This window comes from Gasterosteus aculeatus, chromosome X, assembly GCF_964276395.1.
Source record: "Gasterosteus aculeatus chromosome X, fGasAcu3.hap1.1, whole genome shotgun sequence".
In the NCBI taxonomy this organism is placed as follows: Eukaryota; Metazoa; Chordata; class Actinopteri; order Perciformes; family Gasterosteidae; genus Gasterosteus; species Gasterosteus aculeatus.
The window spans coordinates 10,701,927-10,720,808 of NC_135698.1; the positions used below are offsets into that span (position 1 = coordinate 10,701,927).

Below are 18,882 nucleotides of genomic sequence, written 5' to 3' on the forward strand. Positions count from 1 at the left end.
AAACAATTCGACAGTCGATGTAGGCGAACGTCACCCGGAAAGACGGCGATCCCCAATGGACACCCGCAAACCGTCAAACTTTCCAAACGCAGCATGAATGAGAGTGGGGATTTTGCGTGCCTACCGTGGCTGTTCGCGTTGGGATGAATCCGTGGCTCGGTAAGGATCTCTGTCGCGATGTAATCCAGCTTTCTTCTTCGGATCCATAACCCCGGAATCCGACGGGAATCCGTGATAAAGACTGCGCGTTTGTTGTATGCAACTGATCACTTATTTGTTTACTTTTTTGTTGACAAATGTGGTGACTGCAATCCGGTAGAGTCACGTGAGGCTAAGTACGGGAGATTGCTGTGGACTCGTTCCAAACAGACGCTGATTCCTCCTATGAAGTTCATTGTTTTTTTATTAAGTTAAAAACACATCCAAGCGGGCGAAGCGATACACGATGTGCGCCGATGCAATAAAGTGCGCTGTAGGATACGGTCAACAAAAAGTATCGTCTCCCGACTCACCCCCATGTCCATACAACCATCCCTCTGCCAGGGTGCCTACACTCATTCATAAACCACTGCACCCCTGCCCACGTGATTCTGCTGCTAATTACATTTCAAAATAAAGTACCAACACTCACACACAGGAAGTGGCGTTCGGCCGCTACACCAATGAAGCAGTTTTTGATAATATTGTTACAAACTTACACATGGCATTGATTGATCAGGACTCTGAGGTTATAAGATGTTTTCAATGACGTGATGATTCCACTGCTGCCATTTGTCTCCAGGTTCATCAAACCTTCATTTAACCAAATTTGAATTGTTGACTAGTTTGATAATCAGATTTTTGCTCAGGAAACTAAATAGACAAATCTTTGCACGTGTACCGCAACTTTTGACAAATTGAAACATTTAAATAACTTTATTGATCTAAGAAAACAAATGTAAAAAAAACATTTAAAGGGTTGTATTATGACAATAGTATTTGGAAAAAAATGTGACATAATGTTAGATCACAGTTCTGAATAATAACACTTTCCAAAACTTGTATTCAATTAAAGTTTGTTTATAGCAAGAAATAAACAAAAAGTTAATAAACTGTAAATGTGTGGAATTTCAATACCATGTCATTACAAGTTGTGCTGTATGATATGTATCGGTGCAAATACATGTAGAATATTACTTTTGAGTGAACACCTGTTAAATGTTCAGTGTAGGATCAAATATATGACAATTCCCATGTAATTAGCAAGATTTAGTTCTGTAGAAAACGTAGCAGCCGTTTGGAGTTATTACTTTACACCAACTTCTAAAGCTGGGCAAATCTTCTCAGCACATCACTTCTTTAATAGTTCTAAAGTCAGAAAGGAATTTAAAAAGACATATATTAAAATCTATATTGGCATATTTTCTTCTGCTGGTTGACACCTCTGTTCTATCAGAAATAGAACTGTGGCAGTAAACAACTCCAGAAACCAGCTGGCAGGCGAGCAGTGGGGTCGCCCCAAAGGTTCCCCAGCTTTCATCAGACGACAGTAACCGAGACAACGACCAGGAGTGATAGTGGCTGCTGGACTGTAGGTTGTCAAGACACCAATGTTTAAAAATGAAAAATAAAAAGCATAAAACATTGCAATACTCTTGGCTCGTCTTTGAACGTAACACTAAGAAGAAAAGAGTGTTGTTGGGGTTTGTCGAGGGAAGTCTGTGTGCAACGGGAGAAGTATTGGCACAGCGTTCCAGTCACAAGGGAACCGGGTCTCATGCGTTGGAGTCCTCATCCGTTACACTCGGGTTTGGTGAATTTGAAGCCTCTTTGAAGAATTCATCATCTTTCAGCATGCTCTGATCAGACACACAATATGGAAAGCAATATAACAAGCTTTTCAAAACAATATGATTGCTGAGCACGGTCCGTTGTTTAATGTTGAATTCTCACCGTGAGGTTTTGAATACCCTCAGAGAACGCTCCGATCTGTCTCACAGTTCCTTCAGAGTCCTCCATCTGTGAAGCAGCAAATCAATCAACTGAAACCCCCCAATAGAGGATGAAAACTTGAGCTGTAAAGACTCTACGACTGAGAGAAGATCCTCAGGGAAAAAACCCACCAGCTAAGCAACAGCGGTGACTATTTCTTCTCTACATTTATTGCACACATTAGAGGTCTTTGACATATTACAGATATACTGCACATGCAGTTAGTGATGTTCATTTTTGTAAGAGGCATAAATCAAACCACCCGTCCACAGTTCCATGGAGGGAAAAGCTCACCTGCTCTAGCCTGTCAAGGTCATCCTCGTAGATTTGGAGCTCAAAGCCTTTCTGAAAGCTTCGTCCCTTTGGCATCTCCACATCCATCGGACACACATACTCCTCTGTCTCATCCTGCTTTTTTCTCCTCAGACTGCCGAAGTTACCAAATGACAGTTTTCTTGGCTGGTATGAACGACAAGAGAAAAGAATAATAAATAAAGTGTTTTATACACTACAATACACAGATATGCAAACAGTAATGCTAATGAAATGAATGATGTCTTACAAGGTTTGTGTATTTACCAAATTAAAGTAAATAAACAAATGTTTCACATTTTAAAAAAGGGAAAATGGGCCACCCTTTATATGCATATCAAATCATGTTGGACATGCACATGAAAATCATTGTAAAGTGTAAAAATAACATCTTCTCCACTCTTATTTTGGTGAGCTCTTTTTGCTGATGAAAATCAGGCTAGTTGGCAGTACAATTTGAGAACAAGGAAGTTCTGATGGACAGAACTGATTCGACATCGCCTGATTTAACATTATTTAGTCATTTGAATTGACCATTTCTAAAGGGGTATATCATCATGTCAAATCCAAAGTTTTCTTGGATATTCAGGGGCTTTAAGATAACTTCTAGCAGTACTCTTTTAAAGAACAGACAGTGTTTCCATGAGAGCTCTTACGTTACCTTGACCTTAGTGGTGGCCGTCAGCAGAGTATAGTCCGGGTTTTCTAGACACTCCTGTTTGAGCTGCTGGGCCTCTAAGCCAATGAGCAGGTTGAAATGTGTGCCCAGGTGACGGCGCAGCAACGTCTTGTTGGGGGGGATGTTCAGCAGCAAAGCCATGGTCTCCACGTTGAACCGTGGCTCCAGAACCTAAAAGAGTGGCAAGTGACTAGTAGTGGATACTTTCAGGAGGGAATCGGTGTTCCTTAGGAAGACTGAAAGCCAGACGCCCTCACCATCAGGCCGCCGTGCACGCCGCTGCCTCGCAGGTTGGGAGCGTATTCGGCCAGGTCTGCAGACCGCAGCCACTCCATGACCCTGTGGTTGGTCCACTGGGAAATCTCCGCTGGAGAAATGTTGTTCTGCGGGCACAATTCATAGAAAGAGGATGAACCTCCCCCCAACCAATTATACTGTGTTCACACAGCCGTGGAATATGAAACGGGTGATTTAAAGGGAACGCACCTCGTCAGACGGCCTACGACGCAAGCAGTTGGGCTCATAGTTGTTGAGTCTGAGCACTTGGATGGCTCTCTTGATACTGAGGTGATGCAGAACACTCCCTACTTTCAGAGAAAGCAGGTCATCCTGACAAACAAAAGTTGGACATCAATGACTTACTGCAAAAGCAAAGTATAGCGGATGCGGTGACAAATACGGATGGTGAGACCAGGCTGTCCATAGTGGAGCTCATCTGCCTCTCAATAATTCTAACGTGGGACGCCGCTGGAGTCGCCAGCCCTTTACTGCTCGGGCCGTGCAGATCGCCCCGCCAACACTCACCACTGTCATGTAGTGCAGCATGCGACCATCCACCCTCCCCTCATCAAATTGGGTCTTGTACTGAGGCAGACCAATGTCATCCAGCCATCCTGACCGTGACCAGAAAGAGCAAAACGTCATTTATATAAGAGCAAACGTCAAATACAATTTTCAGTGAAGCAGAAAAAGGCCTTCGGCCAGCAGATCGTTGGTACTCGCTGGCACTCACTCGTCACCCAGTGGTAGTCCAGCTTTCCCTTATTGTCGTCCTCCTCGGAGCCCAGTGCTTGCAGAGCCAGCTGCAGCTTCTTTCTGTGCAGCGGGTGTTTGATGCCAAGCTCCTAAACATCCACAAAAAAGGACAAGTAAAGACTACAGAGACATCGTCCGAGTTACTGTTTACCAACAATGCGCCGCCAGGCTTAATGAATTATTCTGCCTGTTCTCACCCTCTCCAGGTCTTGCTGTGAGGCCTGCAGCAGCGTCTGCCCAGAGGAGATCCATCCGCGAGCCATGTTCACATGAAGGCCAAGACCCTGCCCCTGCAGCCAGTCACACACCTGATCCTTTGACCAGCGTGCAAAAGGAGCATCGACGTCACTAATAAAAGAAGTAAATGAATAGGTAGTCAAAACCTATGACACCTTTGTATTGGCATACAAAAAACATCACATGATTCTAAACACACCAGAGGTACAAAACAAGCCAACCACTTCGTCAGGCTGAATACACAGACTTACTTACTTGTTTGCGGTTTTGAGGTCACGAGACCAACCCAATCTGGGTCCTGCTGTGGCTCGCACTCCGCCTCTCTTGAAGTCACCTTCTGGTAGGTTGTCATCCAGGTTAAATGTAGTAGACTGACTCCTTTTTAGCCTTAAAATAGGACATTCAATTATACATGTTAAAACTTTCCCATGATCAAATCTCAGCCTTTACCATAGAATTGTTTTGCACATTGATAAAACTCAGTATTACGATATACAAAAACGTTTTTTTGTGTGTGTTCTTCTTAAAATCAAGCGCTACAATTTCTATGTTATTTTCTACTCACTTCCCAAAGAGTTTCTTTATTCCCTTTGATTTTTTCCTGCTCTCTGGAGTCGTAGACAGCGTGTTTGTACTGTCGCTGTTAGCTGACCTCTGTGGCAGCCCGGCCAGATCCAGATGGTCGGTGCCCTGGCGCTCCATTTCAGCTGTAAAAACAAGTACCCACAGAATCAGCATCACAAGGATCCGTGTGGGAGACGGGCTGCTGCACACGGTCTGTGCAGAGACCCAGAAAGCAGACAGACACATGATGTCTGGACCTAGACAGAGTGAGCGGTGATGGCAGTGGGCATTAAAAGCAATACCCTCTCTAGTACGCATGCATCAGACACAGTGGATGTCTGACTAAGTCTGGAATAAAACAGTCAAATTTGATTAGATAGAAAGGAGGCTCATTAGTTTGGTGTTGGATGGTTTTGCGGGAGGCCTTCAAGATCCAAATATATCATTTTATCTGATAATCACAATCTTGAAACAGATCGTTTGGACAAAAAAAAAAAAAACGACTAAACAAATACATGCAGGCTCACAGGCAAATGAACAACAGACTCTCTATGTTGGACATTTGTGCAACAATGAGAGGGACAAGGGTGCGGCTGTAGCACTGAGGAGGGATGATAAAAAGATGTCAGCTAGATGGACGGCTTCAAAAAGCACAAAAGAGAACTTCAATGCACGCTATATTTCAGTAGTTTCCTTTTGTCTTGAGCCCATCAACGACCTCTTGTCTATACTGTACCTAGCATAGGCGCACTTGCACTCCGGCTGCGGTCTTCATGTGTTACAAAAGGACACACACAACAGGATCCAATAAAAATAAAATTAAAAAAGGACAAGACAAAGGGCAGACATTATGATAAAAATAGGAAAACCAGATTGTACAGTTGGAACAAACACAGGCATAGTTGTGTATAGTACACATTAAAAGCCCACACACAGAACAAAGGGCATACATCGGCACAGGAACGGACTTCCATAATTAAATGGGGAGCACAGTCTGTGTGGGCCGCAAATTATGGTCTTGGTCCAGCTAGTATGTTCCATGGGTGGGGCTTGGGAAGTTCAGTCATGGTGGACAAAAAGCCTCCAAGTCAATCTCACTCTCTAGTAAACGCTGAATGTCAGAATGGCATCAAATGCAGAGCGAAGAAGCTCGCTTACCGAGGTTAGGGGTACTGGTTGTTTTCTTGGCCCCACGGAGCTTGAAGAAGCCCTTTCCAAAGGAGGAACGAGCCTTTCTGGAACCAAAGCTTTCATCCTCTGTGCTGGCGGGCGAGGTGGCGGAGGGACCCATCGGCGGCTTTTCACTCGTCTCTGCACCGGCATTCTAGCAGAGGCCAAAAAGCATTACTCCTACAGGACCAACCTACAAGTGCCAACTGGTCAAGTATGACATGCTAAACTGTAGTTAGATAGTTGATCCATAATTAAAATATTCGTTTTATATACATTTTTATGAGGGCGAGAGGCTGGTTGTATTGTTTTACAAATGAACAATATCCTGGGAAAAAAGGCATTAACATCAGATTAACGATAAAAAAGAAAGAAAAAAAGAGCAGCTTTTACCTTTTGATTATTGCTCCTCTCCAGATGCTCCCGGCTGCCAGTCTGTGCAGCATCATGGCAGCTGAAACGTCAAAACACAACAATGCAAACTAAACTGGTGGCAGCGTAGTAGAGATAGGGAGCTTTGGTCGTCAGAAGCAGCAGTCTGCAGCTACAGGTTATGAACTTAACTACTGAGACACCTTCTCAGACATGACTGAAGTAAGTCAACAATAGTTGCCTGAGTTTGTGGTTTGCTGCCATAGCTGTGCAGTAGATATACAATGCAATATACAATCTTAACATCAAAATGTTATAAATTCACTTGTAATATGTAATATTCACTTCATACTACATAGAAACACTTGAATCTCTGCTTTTGTTGTTTTCTTGAAACAATCTGTAATATTCAAAACGTACACGTTTCTTAAATATTGTAACAACAAACCAGACCAACACAAAACGTAGCTCTAATTCTGTTAAATCCTATCTAGCCAAGTCGCTATGTGGAGCTCTTGTCTGGTTGCAGGAAGCCGGCGAGCAAACCTCGGCTGTGGTGTGATTGCTTGTTACGTAAGCGCACACTACAGAGCGGGCATGGATACCTTCGTGTTGCTGAAAGGACTTCAGGTCATATTCATCAGTACAACTTGATATCATCTTTCTTTTGATATATGATTGATTCTTTGTCAAGCGGCACAAAAAAATGGAAACTATTGGAGACACGTAAAAATAAATATATACATACGTTATAGAAACCTACATTTGCCAAATCCTGTCTACTAAATCAATGCATGTAGAAGAGCATAGTCTTGACTTTAACCTTTCTACATCTGCTGCTTCTAATACTCCTTCTGGATCTGAAGGGCTCGGTGTGGGGGAAGGCTCTTCACTCAGTCCATTGAGGATCTCCAACTAGACATAGAAATATACACTTTTTAACATTAAAAGTAAAAAAATAAAGATTCAGCAGACATGAGAATACAGCATTCTATTAATCTCCAGTAATGCTTAGAGAACCGACAGCCAATGTTATTCATTTAATTGGACGTCAAACCCGTCAACAATCATTTAGCAAGTGTGAAATCTAGGTGAGTTTAATAAGATATGACGCTGCTCTAAAAAGTGGAAATCGCAGAGAGTCGCTAAGCAATACATCAAAAAGAAACCAATGAAGTTCGTAATACAAAATGTAACATTATACATTGCTACATCAACACTGACAAATCAAAAATATATTGTGGTTAAGAATGCAATTTACAGTACTGAATTTTTTATGCTTATCAAAATCAACTGCTACTCACTTATGAGTGCCAGTTGATTTTTAGAATTTGTGAAACACACACTATGGAACACAAACCTCATCTGGGCTCCTACTTTTCAGTTGTTCCCCATCTGTAACGTCATACTTTTCGGACTCCATGAACTCCGGGATGTTTGAGAAGAATGCAATGGACTCATCACCATTACTGCCCATGTGTTCAGTGTCTTTGCTTTTCTCTGCAATAGACAATGATTAAGAAGTTTGACACTTTCAGAATCCGCTGTGTTGTTTAGCATTGATCAAACCTTTACTCAAGGGGATTATCATATTGTACAGGAATAAATCCAGACGCCATCTAAATTGGATAGCACAATCAAACATCAGATATATTGTGAAGAATTGCTGGTATTAAAGTTAAGTATAAGTCAAATGCAGTTAATGGACTAATACTTCCGACATAGCATCGTGGCCATTGAGGCGGATCTTTGTAAATATCACTAATTTACTCTGGCAGATAACTCACCTTTCTTCCCCTGCACTGACATCACCATCTCTTGAACTTTCTTATAACGCAGCAGCGACTGCTTCAGGTCATCGATCTTACGATCCTGCAAAGTCAAAGACAAGTTGATCCACAGTAAGTTCTTTGAACTGCTTGATTCGGCACAAAGTGAATCACAACTTATCAAATGTACCTTTTCTTCATTGGCTGCCATCAACGACTCAACTGCCTTTTTCATTCTCTGCACTTCCACATCTAGTGAGGACAGACAGTTATCAACGACAGAATGTGTGATGATTAACGCAGGTACAAGGAGGATATGGATGAAGGACCTGAGCACACAGAGCGCAAAGGGGGCTTCCACCGTGCAGGCATTGAAAGTCATTTCAGCCACATTCTGTTCTTCAAATGAAATAATAATATCCTTGTGTGAACAGATTTTTCACATATTTCACTTGGTAGAACATTTTCGCTTTCCAGAAGACACACACTCACACAGCTACAGCGCCTTTTCTGTGACAGCGTTGTAAAACACTAACAAACTTCTTTTATTCAGCCAGTCTCCTCTCAGGATTGTTGTTTTTAAGTAATTCAACAACAAAAAGTACTTCAATATGATCTCCAAATGGGGATTAATTGGATATTTAGATATCTGCAAATTCGTGAGTAGATGATAACAGGGAAGACGATCAGGGGACAGAGAGCCATATTGTTAATTAAGGCGTTTGGTGGAGCGATGGCTGCTACTTCTGTATGCAGGAGTGTGTAGAGCCTGAGCCAGATGTGTTGGTGACTCCCGCGGCAAAACACGCCACGTCTTCCTCGTCTGCATTGGCAAAGTGACCACTGCAACGTCGATGTGGAGGGACATAAACGTTTTTTTAGAAGAATTATAGAATTATGACCCGACTGATATTGATTTTCTAATGAGAAAAATGTCACTGTTCAGATTCTATGTGCTTTGTGATGATGAAAAAAAAAAAAAAGACATCGGTTTTGGGCAATAAAATGCAAATTCAACTGATCTATTCTCGATTAGTAAACTGTATGGATGTCCATGTTGAGGGAATCCGCGTACTGAATGAAAAATGAAATTGTTCTACATAAGTGGAAGATCACTGATGCGGTAACGAATAAGACTGTCACACACTGAGCTTGACAACAACATGGCGGATTAGCAGGACACACACTGGCTGTTGGTGTGAGCGAGGGCAGGTCCGGAGGAGCTAGAAGGGAGATATGGCCGAGTACAGGAGGTGATTATTGTTGGAGAACACGAGGCAGAAGGATGAGTGAGCAGCCTGAATGGTTATGACAAACAACAAATTCATTCCTGGTGAAAACACAAAGCAGACATTCCTTTAGGATTGGCTTTGGTCTTCACCTCAAGGTCCCCAAAGTTGACCACGGTATAATGATGCGATGCGTTGCGGTCTGGTAGTAGCACTCCAATGGGTTATAATGGACAAGCTGAGTTCAGGTGGCTCATGCTCGTTCATGCAAACATGGGTTGAGAGGGGTGCAGTAATAAGGTGCAATAATAAAAACAAATATAAAAACCCCCCTTACGTTTTTCTTTCAGCCTCTTTCTAAGAGTTTCATCTGGATGAGAGACTAAACAGGACAAAGAATTATGAAACAAAAAATGGTTTGGCTCTAGCAGAACTAAGCCGACTGCTTTGCTAATTATCCATAGATATTAGCACTCAATCTCATGACCAGGAGCTTAGACATCATGCATGCTCGTCGTCAGTACCGCTGGCCATCGGACTGGTTTTCCCACCTCTCTCCGCAGGATCTGAACTGCTCGAGGCGATGGCTCTGAAGCCCGTCTCGTCCTGTAGTCTCCTCGTCTCTCCGTCTTTGCCCTCCAGCTGCCACCTCATCGCGGCCAGCTCCTCCTGTCGAGCAGATGACAACAGTGAGGGCGTTTCCTCCACACAGACACAACCTCCCCCACTCCAACGCCACACTACAAACAAACCACAACACGGAGTTTGAAGGATGCAGACGTGGTGTACAGACACGCAGGACACACCTGCTGGGAAGGGTGGGGGGGGGGCGGCATGTGTGAGGTGGCTGGGTAAGGACTCAGGTATTAACAAATACATGCCATTATAAAAACGATACGTTTACAATTGACCACAATAGGAAGCAAGTTGAAAATATAAATTTCCCTGAACAATTTCAGAAAGAAGAGGAAGACGCACAGAAATAGAACGCTGCCAAATCTGCCAAAAACAGCGAGAACCCCAATTAGCGCATGCCTGTGGTTTGAAAATGTGAGCGTTTGCTTGAAGTTGCCCCCTGTAGATACCCTGAGTCAAGCAAGACATTTTTCTAAATGATCCCGACTTTTTGCATTTTACTCTGCTGCATGGTTTAGGCAAGCAAGTGACTTCACAGTTTACAAAAAGTCCATTTGCTTAAAATAATACTGCCAACCAGATGTAATGATTTTACCCTCAAAAATAAAAGCAGAAGAGGATCCAAAGGGAGAGGTCAAAAACCATAATCATACAGCAAGCCAAACAGTCGTCCTGACAAAAGCCAACCTTCATAGCCTGGAGTTTGTGCTCCTTCCTCTGTTTCTCATACTGCATCTGGCCCATTTTGATTCTCAGGCTAGAAAGCTTGGCCATTAGTGACTAGCAGTTGAGAGACAAGGCAAGGAAGAGAGAGAGAGAGAGAATGTAGAGATGCAAGAAGTGAAGGAGGTCAATAAGATAAACTACTTAAGATTCAAACCAGAGTATTTACAGAACAAAGCACATTAAAACAGAAAGAAAACTCTTGAGAACACATCCACAGCCACGAAGACAGTCAGAGAACCCTCCTGTGAAAACTCACCTTTGTGGATTTGAGTTTCTTTTCGTACTGTACTTTTTCACTCTCCAGCTCTGTCAATCTGTACCGCAGTTCGTTAATTTCAAGAATCAAATCCTGAAAATAGAAAGCATTTAGTGACCGTGGATACATTTGAAGAGGCTGAATTCCTTGGAGATTTAATGCTTCAGAAGGCACAGCGGTGTTACAACAAGAGAAGAGAGGGGATTTACGCCTTGTGAGGCAGGACATTGACAGCAGCTTTTTGTTCCAGTGGGGTGGAAGAGGCGGCCGCGCTGCAACAACAACAACGCGTCGCGTTGGAATGCTTCCAAGTATCCTGCATGCTTCCTCTGAGAGCAGAAAATTCTCCAATCTTGTAAACAACGGATAGGCTTCTTAAAGTTTGGATACTTCCATGAATGATTTGTCCTTGAAAAGTAAGAACATTCATCTGACTTTCATTCTTTCTCAAAACACAGCTGCTTTGAGACTGACTAAATAAAATGTGACGTCTGTCCCCCACATGTGTCACAATATGCGTGAAAACTAGCGCGTGCGTGTGCGTGCGTATATTGAGGAGCGAGAAAGGAGAAAGGGAATTCCTTTCCTGAGAAGTAGCTCACATACCTCACTATCTCTAAATCTATCATCAAAATCAAGTCTGTCCTTCTCCAAGGTATTCTGCTTCAGCCTCAGGTTGGACACTTCGGAGATCAGTTCTAGCTTCTGCGTCTCCAGCGTAGTTCTGCACAGAATCTCCTGCGAATGATAAAAGAAGCGACGTTGCAATGAAAGTTGGTTGCTGTATAGTCAACGTTGGATGCAGAGGCATTCTTGTCGTTGTAAATATTAGTAATAACAGTCAGTGGCAGACTTCCACCCCCGACGTAAGCGCATGAGTAAGAAACAACACAGCAGATGTTCGTGAACTCCGACCTTTAACGGTAAAAGTGAGCTTCCCCTCCACACATATGAAAGCTTTCACTACCGGGTGGCACATTGCATACGAGACGCACACACACCTGTTGTAGCATCTCCTCAGTGGCGTTGAGTTTGTCCCTGTGCTCATCCAAGCACATGTCCAGGTCTCGAATCTTTTCTCCCTGAGCCTCCACCTGGTCCGTCAGCACGCTCACCTGCGAGGAACCAAGAAGAGAGGTGGGGTTTTTTTTTAAGCAGATTTTATCTCTAGTCAAATGTTGCCTCCTCTTGGAAATTGCGGGATTTTTAACCATTGTCGGATGGATACCTGAAGAACTAGTGACTCCTTATCACATTCTATTCGGGAAAGCCTCTCCTGGTAGTGGTCAGAGCCACTCAGAGAGATGTGCCCGTTGGACTGCGCACACGCACACACACACAGAGAAAGAAACATGGATTAGACAAAGAGAGACTCTTCTTTCACCTTGCACGGTGCAGACTCAGGTAGGTTATTTAGTCAGCTGATCCTAAAATTATTTGAGGTTTAACCACCTAACGATGTCAGATTCAATTCAAAGTGTGACTGGCTGCCCTGCACTAGCAAAACCTTCCATAGCTGAGAAGATGGCTCACATTCAGGCTGCTGTTTACACTGACTTACAGCATCCTACAAAAACTCTTCAGCCCATCTAGCCAAGCACACTTAACACCCCCGGCCCCCACCCCCAACATTTCAGCATGAATTCCCAGTGAACTTGGCGCGGGGCGGCAGTCATGTTTGTCTGTTGTCTACGTTCTACTTTCACACAGGACTGCTTGCCCGTGCTGGTGTGCATTCACAGAGATCACAGAGAGGGTGATCACAATCAGAAGCAAACCAGATGTTCTACAGCTTGTTTGCAGCACATTCTGTCCTACCAGCACAGACTAAGCCTCCTCCATGGTGACTCAACTTAAACCGGCCTTAGACAGTGAAAGAGTTCCCTCTTTTGCTTCTACATTTGTCACCTTCTAATTTTAGATAAACCAGTTACGTTATATTACCAGAGAAACTGATGAGAAACAGATGAGACTGTATTCTGATCTCCAGTTAATGAACTAAAACAGCAACTGTTGATGATTACCATATCGGTTTAATATCTCAGACACTATTCTGTTACAGATTTTGTAGCTTCTCTTGTAGCGCGTGCAGGCTTTTTTAAATCTACGTCTTACCAAGTGACCATGGAGCCACTCGACCAGACTGTCAGCTGTGGAGTCGGGGATCTGGCAGCGCAGACTCTCCCGTTCCTCCGTGTCCATCAACTCCAGGACACTCCGAAGGTCTTCCAAAAGGTGCAGCGCCCGCAGGCTGCCCATGAAAGGAGAGGTGGGGGACTGACAGTCGTACATCCCATTGGAGTAGTCCAGAGTCTTGGAGCCTGAGGTAGAGAAGCACCACAGAGGAGAGGGAGGGGAGCATCAAGGGCGGGAACCCCAAAGAAAACTGCTCTCAGCCGTACAAAAGGAGACCAGGTATTGTTCGTGCTCAGGTCACCATACACATAACACAACTTTCAACACTCGTATTAATTACAATGTTGCATTGACTAAATGGCAGAGTGCCCGCTATCAGAGGCTGGACTTAAGTGAATGATGATCATCATAAAATTCACGTAATTAGGAGACGACCAATATTGGCATCAGCTATGTGCTGAAGATGAGCAATTAAGATATGATGCAGTTATGGCAGCTTAATAAGGATCAAGCAGAATAAAAGCTACATTATTTGTGATTTGGGTTTTATGAAAACAAACATTCTACATATGTCCTTTATGTTTATCATTCAGCTTCATCTGCTTCTCTGTCAATTGAATAGATTTGCGACTGCCATTTTTGATGTCTATTTAAAATGATAAAGTGTTAACAATGTTTGCTCAACCTGGAAAACATTTTGCTTTGTTGACACAGCTGTAAATTTATAAAATAGTATGGCAACGCTTGATGCAATAGACAAATTATACCTGCTATAATGCCGTCCATCTGCTCCAAGGCGGCCGCCAACATGTCGCTGGCATCAGCCATCATCTTTACTCACCGAGGAACCTGGAAATCCAATGATCATCATCAATGCATCATGATCTCTTTTGTAAAGAAGCCTCTGAGAAATCTCCACACTCGCATGGTGTACCAGGCGGTGACACAAAACAAGAAATCTCACAATAAACTGAAAAGAACATGACAATGAAAACACCAACGGTTATTGGGACGACCAACCCAGCAGCGTAGAGCAGTGAGAATCACAGATCTGCAGATGTGCAGTTCCCACCCGGGAATTAAGCTGTGACTGCAGTGCATCCTCAACAACCCACTATGCCTGAAATTTGCACATTATCTGCTAAAATGCCACAGTTTAGATGGATTTGACGTTTTTGAGTAAAATGACCTGAAAGCACCACGTATAGACAGCTACATGATGACCAGAGTGTGGCAGCAAAAATAAAGATAAGATAATAAGAAATAAGAAAAGATCTGCCAAAACAAACCAAAACCTCTGAAATAGAACTATATGTGCTCTGCTGATTTATACTCAATGAGCAGGGGATGAATAATGCATTTCAGAATTTCAATCAAACCATTCACCTCAACTATTGTCAGAATGAACGTCCCGCCAATAGGACAGTGGACACTCTGTTTGAATCGGTTACATTTTAGCATCCCAGCCTTGGAGCTCTGCCCCAGCAGCACAACAGACCCTTTATCTTTGGACGCTTAATCAAAAGGCCGGGCTGCAAATTCATGCTTAAAAGTGCATGCACAGGCATTCATTTGAACGCACGCACACACACACACACACACACACACACACACACACACACACACACCTTTTCCTTTAAATCAGCTGCCTCACATCCTGGGAGTGCCTATCACTGGGAATTGGCACCATTTACAAACTTTATGGAAACCGCCCAAAGACCCAACACTGTTATTTCAGCATTTCTGTGGGCACATTTCCCACTGCGTGTAAAGTAAGCATGCAGCCATCACAACACACACACACACACACACACACACACACACACACACACACACACACACACACACACACACACACACACACACAAAATCGACTGAGAAGAAATAAGAGGAACCAGCGTGCCTCCAGTCAGCCTCATAGTGGACTGCTGAGTGGTTTCCAACAGTAAACCCTGAAGGAGGGCAGAGCTGCTTCCGACAGTGACTGCTTGTCTCACAAATAGGACAGGAATGCAGAGCAGAGAAATAGATCGGTTGTTTCCAAAAGGCAATCTTCTTTTAGAATGTCTTTTTTTTTTTTTTTTTTTTACTTAGGTATGGGAATAATGTACTCAAATTACTGGAAGAGTTTAAAAATATTACATTTCAATGGTGGTTCAGAAGGGACCTAGATCATGCCCACTGTTCGACCCAGAATCAGCAGTATTGCACATTATCTTCTCAGAAAGACATCAACATTAGGCACAAATAAAGATGAAAATAAGCACAACATGTCTGTGAAAACATTGATTCAAATTTCTTTTTTTTTAACTTTGGAAAATGGGATCTTGGTGTTGGTCTTCGTATTTTTTACAGACAAATGTCCTTTTCTCAGTTTTTGAAAGAAACTATACGGTCGTTTATTGTTGCACCTTTTTTTAGTTAAAACAAAATCTCCAACATGTCATGTAAGCACGAAACTGGAAAGTCAATACCAGCTTGGCCAAAAAGTCATTGTTCAACTGCAGAGTCGGAGTGGATCCCTGCGACTCAAAACTGGAATGGAGGCCTGCAGGGCATCGGAGATGATCTCCCTTAGAACCCGAGTCAGCGCTTCTCTCACAGCAGAGAGGCAAATATGGGTACGGTTAACACACAGCTTACAGCAAACAGACTTCAAACACACCAAGTCAAGACCAGGCATGCTGCTCAGGTGGCGACTGGCCATGTGTTGATCGGTTCTAAACAAGAGTAAGGACGGTCTCTGACCCCTTACGTGGCGTTATTCGCGATTCAGTGGACATACGTCTCAGGAACAGGAATGTCTAACTGCAGAAGTGCACTGTGTGCTCCATGGAAGGCTAGTCATAACAAAGGAGGGTTGTCTAGCAAGCAGCAGGGTGACTTTGCCTGTTTTGTCTCCACGAAACAAAAGAGTGAATCAGTGTATTTTCAGGCTGCAACACGGGATTTTTTTCTCAATTAGTCCATTAGTCGCTCGTCTAAAACAATGTCAGAATAGTCAAAAGATTGCGCATGATGGTTTCGTGAAAGCACAAACGGGTATCTTCACAAATCAGTTAGACGGTTGCCACAGATGATGCATTCATCAAATCATTAAACTGCATTTTATCTTTACTTAATTAATAATGCATTGTGGAGGACATTACTGCATCTGTAATTAATCCGACCAAACTTGCTATCAAAGGAGACATCTCAAAAGTCCCCAGTCTCAGTCTGAAAAAACAAAGTCTCAGTGTGTGCTGCTCTAGAAGCACCACTTCCATGAACCCCAAGACACACAGAGAGGGCTTTTGTCCACGATAGTGAGGTATTTTGACTGAGAGGGATGGGGGGGGTAAAAACATAGGGGGGGGAAATGCTATGCTCTGCTACAGTACACGCTGGATTTGCAATAACACCTGCCTACGTACTCTTTACAGAGCCACAGTGCCTCAAAACAAGAAGACACATTGGAAAAGCCATCATGCCCTTTAGTGAAAAGCAGACGCAATGTTCACGGAGGCATGCAGAGGATAATGAATACAAGGGGGGAGAGTGGATCATGATAATGGCTTTTTATATCCTAGAGCTCTGGTCCCGTCATGCAGGAAGAACCCAATCCCGACAACACTGAACATTACCAAAAGCTGAAATGAAGAGAAAACCTTGCAATTCCTCAGTCCTGAAAAAACTATACTCTTTCTCTACACAGAGAAAATAGAAAACTAAATATAAGCCCGCGGGGCCTCTTGTCTCTGATGGGATGGGTGTTTACTGCAGGCATGCAACTGGCTCTAATAACTAGTGTTGCACTGCTACATAAAACAAGAAGAATTTACAATACAGGCCTCAATCTTACAGACTTTGCTTTACTTCTTTTTATATCCAAGTCATAACAAAAAGGTGTGGGCAGAAAGGGAAGGGTTCAAGAACCCCCGCATTATGTCACTTTCCGTGTCTTGAGTCACGCAGGCTTTGACTCAGTCTTTTCCGTCCCGTAATGCTCCGATTGCAAAGAGCGCCATGAATGAAAACCTTAGAACAGGCTCAAGTGTTCCAAAGCACCTCTCTAAAAACATCATCCGAGTGTGTTTTGGCCCCAACCATGTACGGTGTTGTGCCACACCGTAAAACACGCTTAAAATAATCATAGAATAAGCACACGGCCTGCGGCGATTTCCTCTCGTGACGGAGGTTTTGTTATCGTCTTGCAGTTTAAGGGTGGGGGAGTGCTGGGAGGCAGCCGGCCTGGCCCGTGCGTCCGCAGGGCGCCGCTCTCGTGTGACCTGCTGGCTATTTACAACCTGAGTGAGCAGGCAGAATACATCATCACTAAAAGATGGACATTTGGGGGGGAGGAGGGGGAGGGGGGTATTATTATGAGTTACCATGTTTAAAAATAAAAAAGTTTTACCCCTGCACGTGCGTATGCAAAACAAAAAAGCATAGTTGCAATTGATTTATGTTGGAGAGGAGCCCCTCATTCTTGTTACTCGTGGCTGCACGACTTGTTCCTCAAATTAAAAACATTTGTCTTTAACATTATGCCAAAAAATAAAAGGCAACAGTGCACAGGTGGTGCAGATTGTTGGGGAAATCATTCATGTTCAGTCACATATGTTGATGTTTTGTGATGCATGAGCCTTTCCAGCGTCACTCCATATCTGTACAACCACTAAAAGAAAAGTAGCTTATTGCAACTTTACAGGCAGGACGTTTTAGCATTCTTGGCTCAAGAAAAGACTGTGAAGAAGGAAATAAAGAGCCCTGGTAGTTAACGTTTAGAGGAGTAAAATTACATGGTTTGACGCAACTTCATGAACGCACCACTGCAGAGGAATTACCTTATGTTCATCTATTCCACTCTCCGGAAATACATTTGTTTTAGGAAAGCATTTTTAGAAGGGAGGCCAAATACTTTGGAGGAGTCAACTGGGGGGCGATGCAACAGCTGGCCCAATTTTACAGCTTTAAAAACGAAAAGAAGTAAGGTTAAACAGTCGACGGGGACAAAGGTCACAGTTTGGTTAAATTCACCTTTGGCGGAAAAAAAAAACCCTCCAAGGTTTCTGCATCAAAGCAGGTTTATCTCACCGGCAGTCAGCAGCACCTGAGGCCACAATAAATCAGATGAGTCAACCTGTAGTTCACGGCGGCGGAGTGAAAATACAAGAACATGGAGGCTCAACGTTTTTACGCAACTGGTGATAGAAGCTTAAACCCTTTCCGGACAGTCGGAACATTCGTTAATACTCGTTCAAGTAATAAGGTGTCCTTTAACGCCATGATATTCAATTGGGTCCGACTCACGTTGGCCAAAGTAAACGTTAGCAACTCGCAAAGCAAAGTTGGCTCAGAGACGAACATGGTCGCGCTCACTCACCGAGAGTCCGCTCCCAGTGATTTCCGTTAGTCCGTTGATGGTTCCCAACAATTCCACAATCGCGTTAGTCGGCGTCTGAACTTCGCTGTGTGCTACCCCCGTCCGTCCACATCCCTACTCCATGGTGCCCCGACGCGACGCGACGCGGCGGGATTGTTGGATATGGAAGTTGGAAAACTCGGGACGTGGTGCAGGAAAATCCCGCCCCGCTGCCGGTGGATTGGCCCGCGAGCGCGGATTCATCTAAGGATGGGAGTTCTGGTGCGTTCCCGTAGCGTGGTAGAAATGGGAAATGCGAGATCCTCCACTGTGGAAGAACGATGACCGACGACACAAGCAATGCGCAGTGCATGACGATTTGTTAAAAAGGCGGTTCATATTTATTTAGCTCTTTACAAATACACAGAAAAACGTGATCACAATAA

At 43.6% G+C, this 18,882-nt stretch overlaps 1 protein-coding gene across 8 annotated transcripts; it reads right to left on the reverse strand.

The window, feature by feature from the left end:
* Positions 1-900: 900 nt before the first annotated feature.
* Positions 901-18,787, reverse strand: LOC120809886 (liprin-beta-1-like). Of its 8 annotated transcripts, XM_078082705.1 has the most exons (28): positions 18,458-18,701; positions 13,860-13,941; positions 13,072-13,277; positions 12,185-12,274; positions 11,958-12,071; positions 11,563-11,694; positions 10,957-11,049; positions 10,662-10,754; positions 9,890-10,007; positions 9,676-9,720; positions 8,300-8,361; positions 8,128-8,212; positions 7,701-7,840; positions 7,164-7,255; positions 6,362-6,422; positions 5,957-6,122; positions 5,535-5,567; positions 4,800-4,941; positions 4,490-4,621; positions 4,195-4,345; positions 3,975-4,086; positions 3,767-3,855; positions 3,449-3,571; positions 3,220-3,345; positions 2,945-3,133; positions 2,266-2,430; positions 1,933-1,998; positions 901-1,838 (listed from the first exon to the last, which is right to left on the reverse strand). In XM_078082705.1, the coding sequence occupies exons 2-28, from the start codon at positions 13,921-13,923 to the stop codon at positions 1,755-1,757; spliced, it is 2,973 nt and encodes a 990-aa protein (XP_077938831.1). In that variant the 5' UTR covers positions 13,924-13,941; positions 18,458-18,701; the 3' UTR covers positions 901-1,754. The 8 variants fall into 8 exon arrangements, with proteins under 8 accessions (XP_077938831.1, XP_077938835.1, XP_077938833.1 ...); XM_078082709.1 differs by lacking the exon at positions 10,662-10,754; XM_078082707.1 differs by lacking the exon at positions 9,676-9,720.
* Between the last annotated feature and the right edge of the window lie 95 nt (positions 18,788-18,882).

Coding starts and splice junctions, on each gene's coding strand:
- LOC120809886 (XM_078082705.1), bottom strand. CDS start 13,923: ATGATGGCTGATGCCAGCGACATGTTGGCGGCCGCCTTGGAGCAGATG. Junction 10,755..10,956: donor AGAAACTCAAATCCACAAAG/GTGAGTTTTCAC, acceptor CTCAACTGCTAG/TCACTAATGGCCAAGCTTTC. Junction 3,134..3,219: donor GCGTGCACGGCGGCCTGATG/GTGAGGGCGTCT, acceptor CCACTCTTTTAG/GTTCTGGAGCCACGGTTCAA.